This window comes from Phacochoerus africanus, chromosome 7 (genome assembly GCF_016906955.1).
Source record: "Phacochoerus africanus isolate WHEZ1 chromosome 7, ROS_Pafr_v1, whole genome shotgun sequence".
In the NCBI taxonomy this organism is placed as follows: Eukaryota; Metazoa; Chordata; class Mammalia; order Artiodactyla; family Suidae; genus Phacochoerus; species Phacochoerus africanus.
In genome coordinates, this window is record NC_062550.1 from 5,912,815 (window position 1) to 5,932,937 (window position 20,123).

The 20,123-nt window shown below is 54.8% G+C and overlaps 1 protein-coding gene across 5 annotated transcripts in view; it reads left to right on the forward strand.

Annotated features, from left to right (window-relative positions):
* The window catches only part of PACSIN2 (protein kinase C and casein kinase substrate in neurons 2), a 132,038-nt gene that overhangs the window by 101,504 nt on the left and 10,411 nt on the right, over window positions 1-20,123 (forward strand). For all 5 annotated transcript variants that reach the window (XM_047786067.1, XM_047786063.1, XM_047786064.1 and 2 more), the window contains 4 exons: window positions 9,586-9,742; window positions 11,507-11,742; window positions 13,809-13,964; window positions 17,821-17,996. In XM_047786067.1, the coding sequence (XP_047642023.1) occupies window positions 9,586-9,742; window positions 11,507-11,742; window positions 13,809-13,964; window positions 17,821-17,996 (725 nt within the window). The remainder of the gene's footprint in view (window positions 1-9,585; window positions 9,743-11,506; window positions 11,743-13,808; window positions 13,965-17,820; window positions 17,997-20,123) is intronic.

A 20,123-nucleotide genomic window follows, 5' to 3' on the forward strand; every position in this document is an offset into this window, starting at 1 on the left:
GACTGTTTGGAAAGGGAGGTTCAGAGGAGGGGTTGGGGTAGGTCGTAAGAGGAGCGTCTGAGACAGGGGACCCTGCTGAGCAGGTGTGTGCCGGATATGACATCTGCTGTGCGCCCCGCAGGGAAGGCGGATGGGGAAGTAGTGACATTGAAAGGCCCCGTTTCCCGAGTCTCCTGACCTGCCTGGAGACGGGAGACTCAGAGAGCAGCTAACTCAGATGCTGAATTTGAAAGACAGCCTTGTAAGTGCCTCAAGGACCTGTGCGGCTCTCCTGCTTGTTTGTGTGGGCAGAAGCGGTAGCTGCTTGTGTGTCATCCGTGAAGTCCGTATCTGGAGATATGCTGAGAGTTGATTCTTTGTGGAGGGAGTTCAAGGAACTCCCTCAATTAAGAACTCAGTAAATAAGAGTTCTTGCCGTGGCGTAGCGCTGTAGCAGCTCAGGTCACTGCGGAGGTGCAGGTTCGATCCCTGGCCTGGCACAATGGATTAAAGCATCCTGCGTTGCCGCAGCTGCAGCTCTGGTTCAGTCCTAGGTCTGGGAACTTCCATATGCCGCAGGTATAGCCATAAAGTTTTTTTTTTTTTAAAAAAAAACCCACCTCAGTAAATAAAGTCTCATGATTTACTTCATTCCCCGTGCTTCTAGCTGGGCGCCCAGCAACTTCTCAGTCTCCTCCTGTCTACATGGAACAGAATCTCTGCTCCCAGCACCACTCAGACATTGAGAGGATATTACTAGGTGCCCTCTGTGTGCCTGGCATGGTGGATGGAGAAGAAGAAAGATGTAGACCTTGCCCTCAAAACCTACCATGCCAACCACATTTTGCATGTGACAGCAGACGTGGAGGCAGAGTAACAAGGGAGGCACGAGCTGCCTGGCAGAGGGACCTTCATGGAGCGGGCGGCGTCCCCCATGGTCTGTGGGCCTCAGCACCCTCCCTCGGACCCTCAGAAAGCGGCCTTGCCCCAGAGTTCCTTCAGCTCTTGCCTCAAGCATCGCTTCCTCCAGGCAGCCCCGACGTCTGCAGTGCTCCTTCCAGAACTTGTCACGTCTGTAATTGTGACTTGACCACAAGTCCCACAGCAGTGGGGACCGCAGTGGTTGTTCACCACTGCATCCCCTAGTCTCTCACAGAGTCCTTGGCACACAGTAGGTGTTTGGCACACAGTTGTGAGTGTCAAGAGGGTTGAGAAAAAATTGAGTTGCGAGTGTTTTGGGAGGCAGCCAGCTGGTGGCAGCGTTGACAGACTGTTCAGTTAGAAATCCTGGAATCGTGGCGGTCATCTATTCCTGTCCTCTCTCTTCATTTTGTGTCTGAACGGACGATGAAGAAATGGCCTTGTAAGTGACGGCCCCCCAGGCTAAGAGCACGTCTGACTGGAAAGGAACCCAGCCTATGCTGTGAACTCGCCAGGCCCTTGTCCTCACAGAATCAGCCCAGCTCCACTGTGCAGCCAAAGGCGTGGAGATGCAGGCAGAGACCTGGTGGGAAGGGGCAGAGGGCAGGCGGCCTCCTGGGGGGCCGTCGCCCACCTCCACAGGGCTGTAATTAAGGGTCCCTGAAGGCTTGTCTTTCATCCTTGTCTTTGAAGCTGCTTGAGAAGATCACGGGCTTCTGGCCACACTGGGAAGCTGTGGATAAACAATTTGTCTCTGACACAGAGCACTGCCTGGAGGGTCACCAGAAGCTTGTCCTTCTTGTCCAGCCAGGTCGGCACAGCTGGCTCACTCTTGAACCTGCCTCCCCAGGGTATAGAGGGAGCAGTTGTGCTGCCTGGGCTTTACCAGGTTAAAGGGCACGAGCTTTCTGAGAGTGAATCAAGGTCGGCTCTGGCACAGGGTCTTAGTTCCCAGGCCGAGGGCCTGGCATGAGCCTCCTCGGCACGCGGAGGCATCAGGAGCGTCCAGGAGTGGGGTCACACAGTGACCCACAGGTTCAAACTCTGTCTGTGCCTTTCCTGGAACCCGCAGAGCTGGTTGGAAACACACACATCACCTGATAGTGACCTGTTAAGCCTTGGCTCTAACACTCGCCCTGTTCTCAGCCCGAGGAAGATTCTTGAAGGTGGAGTCTGCCTCCTTTCGGCTGCACAATTATGAGTGACTTTGCCTCTTCAAATCTGTTTCCTTTTCTGTAAAATCCCACTGCCTGGGATCATTACAAGATTAAATGAGGTGACATGTAGAGCTGTCAGCCCACAGCCTGGCATCAATTATGATGCTGCTGCTGATGAAAAATACTGTGCTGTGCCTGTTACCAGGAGGCTTGCAGTCCAGCTGGGGCGGGGAGGCTAACGGCACGATTGTGACCCATGGGGACAGTGTTTGGAAGGGCCCTTGTGGTCCCCAGGTGGACCAGCCAGCAGGACGCTACGGCAGGGGACTGGTGTCGCCTGTCTGCTAGCGCAGGCGATCCAGGCGCGCCCTCTTGGTGGTGTGGCAGGTGTCAGGGGTGCCTCCGTGGGGAAGACCGGCCACCGAGCCTTAGCAGGGAGCCGGGATTGGGGCAGGTAGGCGGACGCGTTCAGCACCACCTCCCTGCCTTTGACACCCGAGCCACTCCCCGTTTCTAACGTTACGGCGTGTGTGCGCGCCTGTGTTCTCGTGTAGGTGTCATCCTTGCTTATGTGCCAATATTTTGAATTCATGTCGAGGCATCCTGTGCCCTGTTCCGTTTCTCGTTCCGCTTCTCTGTCTTTCTCCTCCCGGCACTGTCAGTGAGGCCTCTTCCGTTGCAGTGTCTACACGGTCCTGCCTGTCCTTTTTGTTGCCACACTGGGGTGCCCCCCAGGTGCTCCGTGACCTGAGCCAGCATTTCTTTGGGGATAAAACTCAGGAGCAACGAGGCTGGGTCCTCCTGGGGCACGTGTCTGCTCCCTGCCTTCCTGCCTGGTGGTCACAGGCCCGCCCCTGGCTGTTTTCCCACCCGCGTGGCTCAGCAGGGGGTCCTCAGTGCACAGCTCCACCCTACGCTTGGCCCTTCCTGCTCTCCCGAGTGCCCTCTGTCGGGGGCAGAGCTGCGTCGCTCTTTTCGTGGGCATTCCCCCAAGTCCCACGAGTGTGAGCCCCTCGATCAGGCCGTTAGCCCCGTGACCTTCCGCTTCTCTCGCAGGTCACCACTCGTATCTGTGCGCGTCTTCCTGCAGGCCTCTCTTGTGTTGATGGGTCGGGCTTCCTGAGATAGTTCAGATTTTAGTCCCATGTCAATTTAGACAATTTAAGCAGATTAGGAGACAGTATTTGACTCTGTTAACTTTGTCTGCGTTACTGATTTCTGAACAGAAATCCTTAATTTTTGAGGTAATAGTTTATTTACACACACACACAAATGTGTGCCCACATATCCTTATAGCTTCTACTTTTGAAATTTTGCTGAGGGGTCCTGCCCTGCCTATATTTTTTTCTAGCTGCATCAGGGTTTTTACCTTCCACGTTTTTATTGAGGGCCTGCCAAGAGCCAGTGAGCGGGAGGCGGTGGAAGAAGCGGTGGGTGAGGAAGACAAAGGCCCAGCCCCTTGGGACACAGTTGGAAGGTGTGTGTGCTGTGTGCTGTGGGCTCTGGTCTGCACAGGCCCGGGCCGGCGGGAGGTGAGGCCATCCAGGGGCAGGGTGGTCTGGGGCACAGGCCTAAGAGCGCCCTCTGTGTGAGGGCTACTTCTCCCTCCCTCAGTTGTGCATCAAGGCAGCAGTGAGACAGCCAGAACCTCCTGGGGTACCTGGGGGCGTCCAGGGAGCCCTGGGATTCTTCGTGACATTGAGGTGAGCCACGCAGGACAAGGTTCATGCCGAGGCCGCAGGGGGTGGGAGAGCCCAGCTCCCTTCTCACCTGGCCTCTGGTTTCACCCTGGGACTTTGGTTGTGGTCAGTGTTTTGTCTGTGAGGTGGTCACCGACCGAAGAGGAGGGTAAAAGGACTCACGTGGACGGTGTGTGTGTGTGAAGTGGTTGGTGCGCGGCACCGTGTAGGTCCCCGGGCCTGACCTTGGTCCTGGTAACTGAGGTGGCCCTGGGGGCCAGTGGGTGGGGCTCAGAGGAGCTACACGTCTGCATTCACGTTGCCTCCCATCCCTCTGGGATCCCGGGGGTCCCACTGACCTGCTTCCCCATCCGCTGGCTTTCCTGCTGCCTTCGGCCGCTCTGTTCCGCAAACAGAGTTGGCAAAGCTAAGCAGCTGGAAGGCCAGAGAAGCAAACGTCTCCTGTATCCTTGTGGACTGCGTCCCAGACTGTTCACACCCGGGGGCTGAATGAGGAACTGGTGTGACCTGTTTGAACAGTCCTTCCCAGCACCCCGTAATTATAAACCCGCTGGCTTTTAGGCAAAGCCCACTGTCTCTGCTCTGGTTCTCAGTTACACAGACGTTTCTGCCAAGGGGTCTCTGCAGCTCCAGCCCCAGACTCGTCCTAGCTGGCCGTGAAACCAAGGCTTGTCTTCCACTGGGTTCTGGGGCCCAGGGCAGAGGGAAGCCAGAGGAAGGATGAGGGTGAGACTCACAGGCGGCCAGGAAGACGGCGGGCAGCCCCTGGCCTCTGGGCATAGGCGAAGGGCATCGTGGGCGGAAAGAGGGTAGAGCGACTCAGATTGCCAGGAGACAGCAGAACCAGCCGGGCAGAGCTTGGTGGTTGGGTGGAGGGAGGAGGGAGAACCGTCTCTGGAAGAATCCGGGAAGGAGGTGGCTCCGTTCTTTCTGTTCTTTCTGCCACACAGGCCCGGCCTGCAGGAACCGCCACCTGAGGTCCCTGGGAGCTGGGATCCTGCTACCTCTGTCCTGCCCCCGTCTGCCACCTAGAGGACAGAGCCGTTCCTTTCTCCTGCTGTGCCTCAGAGTCAGAGGCTACTCGTACTGTCCCTCCAGGGGCTTTACCTCCTGAACCCCACCCGTCCCGGAGCACTGCCCCCCTCAGGGTGAAGCCTTTTCACCGTCTGACCCCACCTCCCAGGCCACCCACTGCATCCAGCCCCCAGCTAGCCCAGTCACCCCCTGCATTCCTAATGGACTTCTCCCCGAGCCCAGGTCTCCGTGCTGTCACACTTTCTTCATTTTGCCAACACTGTCTCTGCCTGGAGTCAGTTCCCTCACCTCGCCTTCAGTCTGTCCAGCTTCCCACCTGTCCTTGCAAACTCACTTTGGATGTTGCCTCCAGTATACCTGCCCCACCCGCCCCTTCCCTCAGCCAAGTGGTTCCTGGGGCAGAGTAGGGGCTTCCCACCCTGCACCCAGGCACTTGCATGTTGAGCATCTGTCTTCAGCACCATGGTATCTGAGGGGGTGAGCCTGAATTTAGAGAAAGTTAGAAACGTAGACGGCTTCAGACCTAGTTTTCAAAATGGACATTTTATGAACAAAGCAATTGATTAGTATTGGAAGAAAGCGTGTTTATTTTCAATTCCTACGTGAAGTTATCTGCCATTTGGCCAATTCGAAACAAGCTAGTGTTTTGAAAAGTAAGAGAGGAGCATTTTAATTATAAAACCAATAAAGCAGGAATAGCTAACTATACACGTCCTGACTTTAATGTATCATCCATTTAACATATATTTGAAATCAATTTCCTTGCATTTTAAAAACCATTCATTATACCTCAGTTTTAAAAAAGACAAAACACTCTACCATAGAAGCCATGTGGTTGGCAAATAGCAGCAGGAAAAGATGCTCAGTATCATTAGACACGAGGAAATCGCAAATTAAAATCACAGTGAGTTATTTCTGTATATGAAACAGAATGGCTAAAATGGTTTTTTTAAAAACTGACAATAGGGAGTTCCTGTCTTGGCTCAGTGGTTAACGAACCCGACTAGCATCCATGAGGACACAGGTTTGCTTCCTGGCCTTGCTCAGTGGGTTAGGGATCTGGCGTTGCCGTGAGGTGTGGTGTAGGTCTCAGACGCGGCTCAGATCCCGAGTTGCTGTGGCTGTGGTGTAGGCCAGCGGCTACAGCTCTGATTAGACCCCTAGCCTGGGAACCTCCATTGCTGTGGATGAAGCCCTAAAAGACAAGACAAACAAACAAACAAACTGACAGTGCCAAGTGCTACTGAGGATGCAGAGCAATTAAAATTCCTGCTCTGCTGATGGGAGTGCAAAGTGGTCCAGCCACTTTTTCATATAAAGTTAGGCATACACTTACCAGATGGCAGTTCCACTCCTAACTATTTGCCCAAGAGAAGTGAAAACCAGTGTCCACACAAAGACCTATAGGTGATGTTTCTAGCTTCTTTACTTATAATTGTCCCAAACCAAAAACAACCCAAATGTCCTTCAACAGAATGAAAGGGTAAACAAATGGCGGTATATTCTCACAACAGAATACTGTTTCGCAGTGCAGTGGAATGAATCACTGATGTAGGAAACAGTATAGAGCAGTCGCAAAAGCCTTGTAGTAAGTGACAGAGCCAGTTACCAAAGCCAGGTTACATACTATGTGGTCTCCGCTTACTCTGGACATCTTGGAAAAGGGGCAGAAATCAGGCTAGTGGTTGCCAGGGGCGGTGTGGGGAGAAGATGGACAGCAGGAGGGCCCAGGGGACCTCTGGGAGGTGGGAGTATTCTCTGCCCTGACGTGCTGATGTCCATCTCAACACATCCAAGTTTCTACCTGTAAAAGGTAGTTTTTATTTTATGTCGGCTACATCTCCCTTTAGAAGAGACCAGCGGGTCTGCTCTGAGGACGACCACCCGCACGCTGTGCAGGGAGGGGCTGGGAAAGCCACGCTGCTCTGCCGCTGGGTGGTGCGTGGAGGTGGAAGCAGTGATCCCTGGTGAATGTTCCCCAGTGTGGACTGAAGTGGTGAGCTGTCACTGACTTTTCCCTGAGCAAAGGACAGCAGGGCAGAGCTTGCCTGTGGTCGTGAGCACTCCCTTTCCCCTCAGCCCCAGCAGCGCCGCACATAAGCCTAAATAAAGCACGTGCTTCTGGAAACATCCTCTGTATTCCTTGCTTTTCAGATTTCAAGAGCTGTTGTTTAAATGTGAACAGTATCTGTGCTAAGTGCTGAGGGGTTGTACCATGTGTACCTTGTAAAGAAATGGCCTTTCTTTCCCTGAATCTTTGTATGAGGGGTTTTGAAAATCAGAGAGGTAGGCAGGTTTCTAGAGAGCCAGCATATTTTAATATTGATTACTAATTTGAATAATGTTGGTAACAGTAGATGAAAGCTAGGTCTGCATCGAGCTTTCATGTCAGCTGTCAAGTCTGTATCCGGCTGTGATTATCTTCGCTCTTCTTGCCACCAGCTCAGCAATACTGAGTTGCATGTCATTGGATTTTTTTTTTTTTCCTTTTTTTCATGCTGATGTAAATTTCCAACTGAGAGCAAGGCCCTATTTTAAGGGAAGTGAACACGTGATGTCACTTCTAACTGGTTGTGAAATGCTTTCTTTCGCCTTCCTATAAAGGGGCCAAAGGATGGAACTGAAAGCTCAGGTTCAGCTTCTGTGTTCTTGTGACCTCCTGGCCTGTTCTTGAGGAGACGGTGATGGATCATGGGGTCCGAGAGCTCTTTGTGCACTGCAGCAAGCCTGCTGGAAGTCATTCCAGACCTCTGGAGAAGGCCGCCCAGGCCACCTGACTTCCAGGGCTCCTTGCTGTTCCCCAGGATTCCGATTGCCATTGGAGCCGGGTCATCTCAGGGACAGCCCTTCCTGGAGGGACACAGTCCCCTTCTCTCCTGCTGCCCATCTCCATGTGCTCTGTCCCTTTGCAAGGTCTTACTGCAGCTCCACTGCTAACTTTTCTTCAACTTGGAGACCTCAGGTCCAGGTGGGAGGAACTCGGTGGTGTGAACTGTTCATAAGTCAGAGTTGAACAGGTTACCTGGCAGAGAGGGGACTGTACCCTTTTCTGTAGGAGGGGGAGCCTGTCCTCCCTGTTCTCTAGGAGCTGCAGAGTAACTCTAAACAGAGATGAACTAGGAGAGCGATCAGCTGGGCAGAGACCTTTAGAAATGATAAAACTGACCAGAGGGTGACTACACTTTTTGAAGACAGTGGGAGGAAAGGATTGAAAATACAAGATCAGGAGTTCCCTGGTGACCCAGCAGGTTGAGGATCTGGCATTGTCACTGCTGTGACTCAGATCACTTCTGTGGCACGGGTTAGACCCCTGATCTGGGAACTTTGCTGTGAGTGTGCCCCCCCCCAAAAAAATACAATAGATCATTTTTCTCTCATATTTCCTACAAGTGCTCCCGTATCAGCTACACAGAATCCTTTCTAATTAGCAACTCAACGAAACGTATTGACTACTTCGATTTTCACTCTAAATTAGCCGCTAATATTTTCTCAGTTATTCTTATTATTTATGATTTAGATAAGCTAGTCTCTCTCTCTCTTTTTTCCTTTTCATCTGCATTCGAGGCATATGGAAGTCCCCAGGCCAGGGGTTGAATCTAAGCTGCAACTGCAACCTACGCCACAACTGCATCAACACTGGATCCTTAACCCACCACAGCAGGAACTCCTAGTCTCTCCTTTCATATGTGAGAAAAAGTAGTCTAACCTCACATCGGCCCATGTGAAAGCAGAGAAGAGTCTGAGCTTTGCCATCAAGACTGCTACCTGGGGGAGTGCCCGTTATGGCTCAGTGGGTTAAGAACCCCACATAGTGTCCATGAAGATGCAGGTTCAGTTCCTGGCCTTGTTCAGTGGGGTAATGATCTGGCATTGCCACAAGCTGTGGCATAGGTCACAGATGTGGCTTGGATCCTGCCTTGCTGTGGCTGTGGTGTAGGCTGGTAGCTGTAGCTGTGATTCAGCCCTAGCCCGGGAACTTCCATATGCTGTGAGTGTGGCCATAGAAAGAAAAAAGAAAAAAAAAAAAGACTCCTACCTAGAACCATTTGAAAAACTGCTTTCAGTTGCAGCCCAGGCTCTAGGACAATGACGGTAGGATCTTAGCAAACAGTGTAATTTCCTTAAGCCTTGGTTGCCTCATCTTAAAATTGGGGACAGTTATTCCTACTCGTTGGAGCAGTGGCAATACTCGGAGGTGTCAAACACCTCCTGTGGTGCCTGGCACATACATGGTGGGTGCTCAGTATGTGGAAATGGAGTTTATTGCTAACCTCGGGACGTAATAAGATTAATGCAGAATGTGATGACATCAACGCGGTAGGCGCTGGAAAACCTGCTTAGTCCAGTAATGATCAAAAGGCCTTTAGCCAAGCATCTGTACTGTTACTTATAAGATCATTTTAATCTGAGTTCCTAAAAAATTGTTTTTCTGTTTCCGTGGTTGTTTTTAATCTCTCTAGTTGGACGTTACCTACTCTGGCCCCTCAGCTTGTGCGAGAAGCCCTTCTGGGCGCTCCGGCCCCTCGCTGCTTTCCATCATAGCCCTTCCCACACTGGCCCGTCTCCCCCCCTGACCCATGGGTCAGAATGTGGACGCTGGCCGTGTGGATCCCGAGAAGCTCTGCATCACTGTTTTGCATGTTCCTGCTAGTAAGGAAACCGGGAGCTTGTCGTCTCGCCACGCAGGGTGCCCTTCGAACAGGAGGGGGGATGCCCCCCTGGGAGCCAGGCTGGCCTGGAGGTTGTCTGTGCAGCGGCGACCTCAAGCCTCACAGCGTGGCTCTGTCTCCCAGGTCGGGAACTACAAGAGGACCGTCAAGCGGATCGATGACGGCCACCGCCTGTGCAGCGACCTCATGAACTGCCTGCACGAGCGGGCGCGCATCGAGAAGGCGTACGCGCAACAGCTCACCGAGTGGGCCCGGCGCTGGAGGCAGCTTGTGGACAAGGGTAAGGGGGCATCTCGGCAAATCATCGACCCTCTCCGAGCCAGTTTCCTCTTTGTCTGAAGTTCTGGGGGGCTGCGATTGGCCCCCAGCAGCACAGGCTGTGCAAGCTTTCCTCCCCTTTCCTGGGACACAGCATCCGAGTCCCCCGTGGCAGCCCTTGTCACCCAGAGGCCGTGCTGCTTCGGGGCCCAGACTTGAGTAGGCGCCCATCCAGTCAAAGGCCTTGCTGCTCAGCACGGTGGCTTCTGACATTTCTGTTTGTTTGTAAGCCTGACCGTGTCGCAAGTCAGATAAGATTAGATCCAGCAGGCTTTCTGATTTTGACCTTAACAGGAATAACTACAGCTGGTGTGTGGTGCAGGTTTTGTCTCCCCTCCCTCCCTAGCAAAATACTCAAGAGAGTCTAGAGCTTAGTGACCATGCTGCTCTGGATATGGATTCTCAGAATGCACTACCCAGCAGGAGAGGGGAAGCTTGATTGATTATGGCACCTCCTAGGACACAGGTGGCTTAGTGGGGATTTCTCGGGTGTGTTTTGGGGCAGGCTCTTCTACCATGACTGGCTGTCCTCAGAGGCGCCAGCCAGCAGACACCAGGCCAGGGCAGGGGGGCGTGCGGGCCAGGGCCTCCAGGCAGCCTGTCTTTCCCCTGACGCTGAAACAGGTTGTCTGTGGGGCTTAGCACAGTGCCTTGGTACAGCGTGGGTGCCAGGGAGTGGGGTGGCTAGGGATGGGTCAGCTCCTTCAGTAAACAGTAGCTGTTTTTTTATTTCCACCTGCCTGCATCCCCTCTCTCCAGATCCAGCGGTCAGCACTGTCCATTCTGTTTATTGAGAACTTGAGGTTGGTTCGTAAAGCACTCTGCCCCCTCACTCTGTTGATCCCGCCACAAGACCTCGGCAGGACGGGGGCTGCTTATTTTATAGACAAAAGGGATTAGAAGCTCAGAGGAGCTAACCCTCCACAATTATATTCATCCACACGCACGCACCGTGGTCCTCTCTGTATTACCTGGCTCCAGCGGTCCTTGTCCCCTGCAGGCCCTGTCATCCTGTTTCCACCCTCAGCCTCTGTTATAGCCCGTCTCTCCCTGCATCACCTCGTGCCACACCGCAGCATCCTCTCAACAAAAGGATAGGCCAGATGATGAGTTTTCTTCCTGAGAACAGTGAGTGAGGTGACCCAGGCACCCCACACCACTTTCTAGAGAGTCCTATCCTCTCCTTCCTCCCCCAGGACAGGGCTTCTGTTCTGCTAAGGAGATGTCCTTCATTCCGTAAGCAGTTCTCAGGGCCTGCTCTGAGGCGGGCCGTGCGTGGAGTGCGTGGGCCTCGTGGTCTAGTGGAGGGGCAGCCCCAGAGGGTGGGCGCAGAGCTCCCTGGCAGAGAGTCAGCTTGCTTCACCAGGCCTCCTCTACAGCCGGCCCTAAGCAAATCAACACTTCCAGGATGAAGAGATCTGAGTTTTTAAAGAGCTCAGTGTCTTTACGAGAAGGAAACGTGTGAATCCCCCTGTTTCCCTTTAACAGAAGGACAGATCCAGCTTCAGTTCCCTCTTACTTTCTTCATCCCAGGAACTGAAAAAGGAACAGCACTGAGAGAAAAATGTCTAAGACAGCCGAAAGGAAGCCTCCCAGCCAGGCAGCCAGACTGCCGGCCTAAAGCCCCATCCTACAGCTGAGGGAGGCTAAGAGGAAGGAGCCCCAGCCCAGGGCCTGCCCGGGGCCCGCAGTGCCCAGTAACCCACCAGCTTCTCTCCCACGCCAGGGCCTCAGTACGGGACGGTGGAGAAGGCCTGGGTGGCCGTCATGTCCGAGGCGGAGAAGGTGAGCGAGCTGCACCTGGAGGTGAAGGCCTCGCTGATGAACGAGGATTTCGAGAAGATCAAGAACTGGCAGAAGGAGGCCTTTCACAAGCAGATGATGGGAGGCTTTAAGGAGACCAAAGAAGCCGAAGATGGCTTTCGGAAGGCGCAGAAGCCCTGGGCCAAGAAGCTGAAAGAGGTGCACCCTCCTGCAGCCCCTCCCCTGTCCCCACAGCCTGCTTCCCCCTGACCTGGGCTCCCACCAGCAGTGCTCCCGCTAGAAAGGGCCGCCCCTCGGCCCAGAGCTGTGGTGGCCGATGTGTGTGTGCCCTCTGTCCATAATCCTCATCCACCCCTTTACAGTCCTGGAAACAGGATGAGAAACAGGCCTAGGGCGTAGAGCACAAAACCCGAGCTCTTTTATTTATTTTTGAATAATGCCGTGTCATGAACCTTTTGGTCTGTCAAGAGTATTAAATCCACAGTTGCCAAGGTTATCTGAGATTAAACTATTATAGAATAGTGCTTCCGGAATTCAGCAATTCAGCAAGCTTGCTAAAAGCCAGATTCCCAGGCCCACCTCTAGATATGGTGATTCAGTAGGTCAGAAGTGGGGCCTATTAATGCTTCGGGCTTTGGGTTTTTTTGGCAGGGGGGACTGCGCACCCACAGCATATGGAAGTTCCTGGGCTAGGGATTGACTCCGAGCCACAGCTTCGACCTGTGCCACTACTGCAGCAATGCCAGATCCTTTAACCCACTGCGACTGGCCAGGGGTCAAACCTGTGCCTCCACAGCCACCTGAGCTGCTGCAGTTGGATCCTTAACCCACTGTGCCACAGTGGGAGCTCCCAAATGATCAGTTTTAATAATCTCCCAAGTGGTGCCCCACCCACTGGCCTAAGGACTGCATTTTGAAAAGCAGAGTTTTGGAAGAGCTGTTGGTAGCACTCAGAAACTAGAAATTGGTATCCTAGCTCGTGACCACTATCAGCACTTTCCCCCAACCCTCGGAAATTGTCTGTTAGAGAGACTTAAAAGCCCCTTTGGACTGGTAAATAGGGTGATTTTTAAATGTTCTTTCTCCTGTGGGTTTTCCTCTCAGATTTGCAATGATACCGATACGCATTTTTGTAGAAGTAGCAAATGGAAACCACCAAGTGTCACGCAGCCTTGGCTTGCTGGACGCTGTCATACCCACGCCCCAGCTCTCAGCACGTGCAGACCCCCAACCTGCAGCCTGGCTCACCCCATTTCTCAGGGTAGACATGCCACTTCCTCCCCCACGCTGCCACTGGCTTCTCTCAGGAGCTCCCTGGTCCCTCCTCCTCAGCATCACCCTGTATCACCAGGTTGTATCAGCATCACCAGGTTGTAAGGAGGCTTTCCTTCCTTTCTCTGTGTCTTGGTGTTTGCCACTTCTCCTTTCTCTTCCTTCTTCTCTCTGGTCTTGTTCACAATGACACTGTCCCCCTCATGAGGCCGTGGCTACAGATTCATCTTTCTTTAGAATGAAATCTGTGACTTTGGCTCAAGTAAGAAGCGTCTATTAAATTACATATATGTGTGTACGTGTGTGTGTGTGTGTGTGTGTGTGTGTGAACTAGTCATTAAAAAACATGGAAGCATTCTTGCTGTGTCACAGGAGGTTAAGACTCTGACTCCAGCGGCTCAGGTCACAGCTGTGACTCCAATTCACTCCCTGGCCTGGGAACTTCCATATGCTGGGTTGTGGCCAAGAACACAAAAACAAAAACAAAGCAGACACATGGAACATGGCCTGTAACCCTGCCTCCCAGCGTTCCCCTCCCCTCGTGTTAGGTTTCCAGCTGTGCGGCAGGCTCTTTCTATCCCAGTCTTGCTCCATGTCCGGTCTTTCTTCATGAGACTCCCCCAGCCCCCACCCTCCCCAGGGCACCTCCCTCTCTCCCTGCTGCAGCCTCCTCCTGGGCACTTAGCACCTTCTCGTTTGCTCTGTACTAACTAGTCTTGTAGTGCTAGACCGTAAGCTCTGCGAGAGCCCAGGTTCTTTGTCTGGCGCCGTATCCCTGGTGCCCAGACAGAGCCTGACAGCGAAGCGGGCACTCTGTCAACACTTGCCAAATGAACTTCTCTGTTTTAACTGGTTGTAATTGTACCACACACACCGCTTTGTACCTGCTCTTCCCTCTCCTCTTGATGGCACAAGCACTTCCCAGCCTGTGCAGCCTCTAGCGAAGATTTTGAACTTGAAGCGTGACGTGCAGGAACTCATTCTCCCCGTAGGTAGAAGCAGCCAAGAAAGCCTACCACGCAGCGTGCAAAGAGGAGAAGCTGGCAATATCGCGAGAAACCAATAGCAAAGCGGATCCATCCCTCAACCCCGAACAGCTGAAGAAATTGCAAGACAAAGTAGAAAAATGCAAGCAAGACGTCCTTAAGGTGAATCGTGCACTTGTTACTCGTTGAGAGCCCACCCCTCACCCGTTCACCTGCCTGGCACACGGCCAGCCTTTGTCGCCGCTTGGTCGGATGGGGGATGGATGGCGGCACCAACAAAACACCTTCCTGGCCTCCGGGTCACGGCTCACCCTACACAGCTATTTGTGCCTGCCTCAGGGTGCTGGGCAGGCAGGGGCAGGCAGGGAGAGCTGGCACAGGACACGGAGCTGTGACTGTCAACAGTGGGGAGCTGAGGTGTGCGCTGGTCCAGAGGGTTGTGAGCACCACTTTGCCAGTGGCCTTGAAAGCAGGCAGAGTAAGGAGCGTGGGCCACTGCTGCCAGGGAGCCACTGGAAGAAGGTTCAAGAGCCCGGGATAGGACGGCAGGGGCGTGGAGGACCAGATGGTTTAAAAGGGAGCCTCCATGGAGGGGTGGAGGCTGGGAGAGTGCGCTGAGCAGCTGTGCCCTGTGACTGCAGGGAGCTTGAGGGCAGCGGAGCACTGAAGGCCCCAGAGAGGCGTGGGCAGAGGCTGTGGGAGCTCGGGCAGTGGGGGCAGGGCCTTCGGCCACGAAGAGCCAGCACAGCATCCTGGAGCCCTGCTGTTTCTTCTCTGGATCAGTGAGAAGAACTGTCGGGGCTCCACAGGTGCGGGGTAGGGATTCTGCCTGCAAGGCTGAGTCCCAGGATTGAAACACAGACAGCATCTTGTAATTTGAATGTCCCCAGGAAGTGAGGGCCGACATGGGCAAGGGTCTGGCCTGTGTGCTCAGCTCCCGGCTTGACCCCCCGCCCCACCCACTCCTTTGCTCTGTTCTAAGGGCTGGGTGGCTGGAGGCTGCCCCAGTCAAGGACCTGCCCTGCTACAGGCTTCGCAGAGGAGAGTCCCAGCCTGGGTTTGGAGAGGAGATGAAATTAGAAAGGAGACATGCTGCAGGAGTAGGTCGTGATGCCAGAAGCGGGGCGTGGGAGCCCCGGTTGATGTGTTACTACCTGCCCAGCCTTTCAGGCCTCAGATGAGCATTTCTGAGCCCCAGGGAATTAGATGCTGGCACCTGGCACCTCCCTTCTGTGGCTGAGAAAGTGACTGTCCAAGAGTTTCAATCCCAAGCCACCTAATGATGTGCGGGTGGGAAGGCCCGTGCCCTCTTGGCTGCTCCTCAAGGCTGCGTCTTCACGTAATAAGAGAGGGTGGAGGAGGGCGCCTCATGGCTCAGAGCCACGTCAGGCTCCCTCGGGAGCAGCCCCCACAGGCAGCCCAGGTGCCTCCCCCCACCGTGGGACCAGGTGAGGAACCTGGGGCTACCTGCTGAATAGGGAGGGCCCCTGTGCTCAAGGAACACAGGCCTGCGGGGACTCTAGGGGCTGCCTTTGACATGTACCCAGGGACCTGGGTGCCCAGGAAGGTGCCTCTGTGTGTGCGTGTGTGTGTGGGAGAGGGAGAGAGGGAGGGAGGGAGGGAGGGGGAGAGAGGGAGGGAGGGGGAGAAAGGGAGAGAGAGAGGTGCATGCCTTTCCTGTTTTGCAATCACCCAGCACAGACCCCCACCAAACTGATGTGCTGGCAGAACAAACCCAGGAACTGAGGTCAGACTAAGGCACCTGTCAGGATGACCTGGGCACTTGGTCGAGGGCTCTGTCCTGGCTCCCTCCCTGCCTCAGTGACCTTGGGGAACAGTGGTCCTTGTAGGCCGCGAGCTGGCCTGGAGAAGAGGGCAGTTCCTGCCACCCCCCTTCTTGAAGCAGTTCCTTAAACCAGCGCTCCCTGGCTGCACACATCCTTCTGTCTGCCCCTGGCCAGGCGGTGCCCCCGTCTTGCAGTGTCCTTCAGAAAGGAACCTCTCACGTCCATTGCTAAATATCAGGGTCCATGTGAGGGTGACTCACTTCGCCCTGTGAATCTTTATTGGGAACTTTATATGTGCTTGGTGTTTGCAATTCCCCAAGGACAGTGACCTCGCTCTCTAGTGGCCTGCGTGGGGCAGGGCTGCTCGTGGGCGCAGGGCGGGTGGAGCAGCCTGCCCCCTCCCACGAGGGCTCCGGGGCGGCCACTGTGTGTGAAGGGGTCCCAAGAAGTGGTTGCTCGGTGTCTCTCTGATGGAACCACTGGTGTTCGGACCCATGGTGGCGCGTCTTGGGGGCCTCTGAGCCATGCTCCTGCCCAGGCCTGGAGCGTGTAGGCTGGCACTTGGTGGTGATGAGCAACCGGAGCGGCAGTGGAGCTCTGTCCCTGCTGGGGAGGCCCAGGCTCTGTCAGGGCTGGCCTTTTTCTGGGCTCACACAGGACCCAAGCCCAGGCGAAGCAGGAGGCTTACAAGCAAACAAGGAAGCACTTGTACTAGGAGAGGGGTGAGGGCAGCAGTGGCGGCTTGGGGAAGGCTTCAAGAAGAGGGGTCTCTTCAGAGCATAAAGGGGAGTCTTCCGGAGCACGAGGGAGAGAAGGGCCATGGGAGCAGAGAAGTGCCGAGTAGACCTGGAATCCTGAGTGGGGCAGAGAAGCTGCTCTAATGGGGCAGGGGCTGGGCCCGAGGCCTGGGCGTGGTCTTGAAGGCAGGAGGTCCTGCAGCAGCTCAGGGAAGGCGCTTCCTTCCTCAGAAGACTCCCCCATCCTCGGTGGCCAGCCCACCCGCCCACAATCACTTCCCTTTTCAGGGTCTTGCTAGAGGGAAGGGCTTGTGATAAATGGGCCGCCCCAGCCCTGCTGTCCCTCACTTTACCTAAAGAGACCACTATCACTCTGATGGTCCCATCAACTATCAAGCCCACGTGGCCACCAGTTGGCCCAGCGCTGCCAGGAGGAGGGGGCAGGGAAGGCTGTGTGGGGTTACTGACCCCAGGCACGTCCTTGTGACGTCACTGTGCCAACTTCAGCCATGACTCTTAGGCTACAGTCTTGTCACATTGTCCCTTGGCAGCCTCGAAAATAGGCCACACCTATTTGAATGTTTTCTTTCCAAGGCCATCTGGGGAAGAGCCGCTCTGTCGGGGGTGTGGTGGGCTGGAGGGAAGGGGCTGGGACTTTTGCAGGGCCTTGGTGCAGCCGTTTTCTGAGAAGGAAAGTGAGGCTACGCAAGAACGGGAGGCACAGGCTTGGTGCAGGTCTGTCTGGTGACCAGAGCCCTGTGATCTTGCATCTAAGGTAACTTTTGAGCCACTGCTACTACAGGCGAGATCTGAGGTCCAGGGTTGACCCAGCACAGCCATTGCCCATGGGAGAAAGGACACCGATGTGTAACACGGACAGGGGACAGTGTGGCAGTGGTGCTTGAGGCCACACACACTGGGCTCCAAGTGACCACCCCTGCCCCAGAGGCTACCTGTTTGCATCTTACTCCAGCTGAGAGGCCTGACAGGTGCCAGGAGTGAGATTTGCATTTCAGGAGTGGAGGGGCTGGGACTTGAACCTGAATGCTGTTGGACTCTGGAGCTTGTGCTTTTGGGGTTTTGGAGTCTGGAGGGCATGCTGAGAAGCTTGGCCCAGGGATGCTGTCGGTGGTGCAGAGGGCATCCAGGATGAGCCTGGCAGGCCTGGGGGCAGGGGTGGGGGGCTGTTTCCCAAGGATTTCCACAGGCCCTTCAGGAGCACAGGTGGGGTGTGAGGTGGGCCTCTGGGCAGGAACTTAGGGGTACAAAGGAAATAGATGGGGTGTTTCTTGGATGTGGGGTCACCCAAAGTGGCAGGCTTCTTTGTATTGTCACCCGAGAAGCAGTCTGGATGCTGATGGATTCGCAAGTGGTGGAGAGAGCCAAGGGTGGGTGAGGGGCACGGCGGTGCAGAGCCAGGCTTGCTCGCTCAGTCAGGGGGACCGGGCCGCGTGGGAATCCGCCTTCATGTTCTGTCCCTGGGCTTCCTCGTAGACCAAAGAGAAGTACGAGAAGTCTCTGAAGGAGCTGAGCCAGGGCACACCGCAGTACATGGAGAGCATGGAGCAGGTGTTTGAGCAGTGCCAGCAGTTCGAGGAGAAGCGCCTGCACTTCTTCCGGGAAGTCCTGCTGGAGGTTCAGAAGCACCTAGACCTGTCAAATGTGGCCGCGTAAGTGTCCTTTAGGGGACAGGCACATCACGGTGAAGTCAGTGGGCAGTTGCTAGACTTGGGATGGCAGGGCTTTCAGAAGCTGTGGAGTTCTCCTGTCCAGGGAGGGCCCTTCGGCGCGCCTGTCCGAGGCCGTGCGGTGTCCTGCTGCCTAGAGTAGCTGCTTGCCGGCCCAAGTCGGGGGCCTCCTGCCACGCGCTGCCAGCTCCGGGCGCAGTTCTCTGTGTCCGGGCAGGAAGAGGGGGCTGCCATGGCCGCATGTGCGAACTTGACCCAAGAGCAGGTCCCATGGTCCCGGGCACTGGCCTGACCTCGAGGACGTTTAGGTGGTCTTTTCCATCCAGAGCCGCTGGCTGCCAGCTTGTTCCCTGACTTCCCGGTCGGTCTGGGTCTGGGGCAGCGCAGACCCTGGGAAATTCAGTCCTAACTGGAGACTCGGAGGCTGTGGGGGGTACTTCGTCCACACTTCCTCACCTTTGGCCTCATGACACCTTTGTCAGGGCAGAGGTCCAGGCTGACCCTGGACCTGGACTCCTGTCGTTCCTATGGCCAGAGCCACTTAGAAATGACTCACAAGTCCAAGCTTGTCATTCATAGGAAATTACGTGCCGTTTGTCTCTTTCTAGTATTAAAAAAAAAATGGAAAGTGACAATTACTGTATAGCTACACTGTTAGCAATTAATAATCTTGCTGAGTATGTGTAAAGCAGGCGGCATAACCCCCTCTCACTGGCAGGCACCTGAGGCCAGGCCCAGGTAAGTCCCTGGCCCGGGCCTGCACTGCTGGCGGGGGCGGGGCTGCCAGGTCTCTTGTGCGCGGCGTCTCTCCTGTCATGTGCGTGCCTTCCTTGGTGGACGGGCCTGGCCTCGCTTAGTTTCCCACGCTGCCCTGTGGAGTCGATGGACCCTCGGGCTGCCGAAACAAAACACCCATACCCAGGCAGCCTAAAACAACTATCTCTAGTCTCTTGCGATTCTGAAACCCAGGAGTTGGGCCTCGCTCCTCTGATGGCTCTGCTCTAGGGGAGGAGCTTTTGCTTGGTGTCAGTCTCCTCGGCCTTGACCTGTAGACACATCACGCCAGTCCTGTGATGGTCTTTCCTCTGTCTCTGTGCCCACGTTTCCCCCCTTTTTATAAAAAGATGGTCTTTGATTTAGAGACGACCTCTGTAAAGACCCTATTTCCAGGAGTTCCTGTCGTGGCGCAGTGGTTAACGAATCCGACTAGGAACCATGAGGTTGCGGGTTCCATCCCTGGCCTTGCTCAGTGGGTTAAGGATCCGGCGTTGCCGTGAGCTGTGGTGTAGGTTGCAGATGCGGCTCGGATCCTGCGTTGCTGTGGCTCTGGTGTAGGCTGGCGGCTATAGCTCCACTTAGACCCCTAGCCTGGGAACCTCCATATGCCGTTGGAGTGGCCCTAGAAAAGGCAAAAAGACCAAAAAAAAAAAAAAAAGACCCTATTTCCAAATAAGGTCACATTCTGAGGTCCTGGGGGTTAGGGCTTCAGCAGATCACTTTGGAGAACACAGTTCAACCCAGAACAGGTGGCGTTATGCCCCCTTGGCAGAGGAGGACATCAAGGCCCGAGAGGGTAAATGCCTTGTCAGACGCACAAACTAGTAGTGAAAACCCCAGGTCCCCGTGGTATATACACCTGCCTGACCTGGTGGGCTTCCCAGGAAGGCGGCTGCGCTGGCAGCTGGACAGGAGCGCCCCCTGGTGGCCGGTGGGGTCTGCAGCCAGCCAGCACTGACCAAGCTTCCTTTACGGTCTTCGCACCTGAGTGTAAACCTTCCAGGTTTTTTGAAGGGATGAGGGGAGCTTTCCTGACACTCAGTCCTGGACCTGATTGAAAGGGACCATGCAGGTTGGTGGCCCACATGCGCCTTTTGTATTATCTGACACAGAGCAAAGCCAGGTTGGTGCCACCTCGTTTGATTTAAAGCTGATTTGTCAAAAGCTGAAGCTGTAGCTCTTCCACGCCAAGGTTGTTTGTCCCATCTGTGCGTGACAGATGATCAGCCAGCTGAGCCAGGGCAGGTGACCGATCTGCACTGTGAGGTTGACTCTAGCGCAGCCGCAGATGGTGGTGTCAGCTGTGGGCAGGCCCTGGGCAAGACTGAAGGG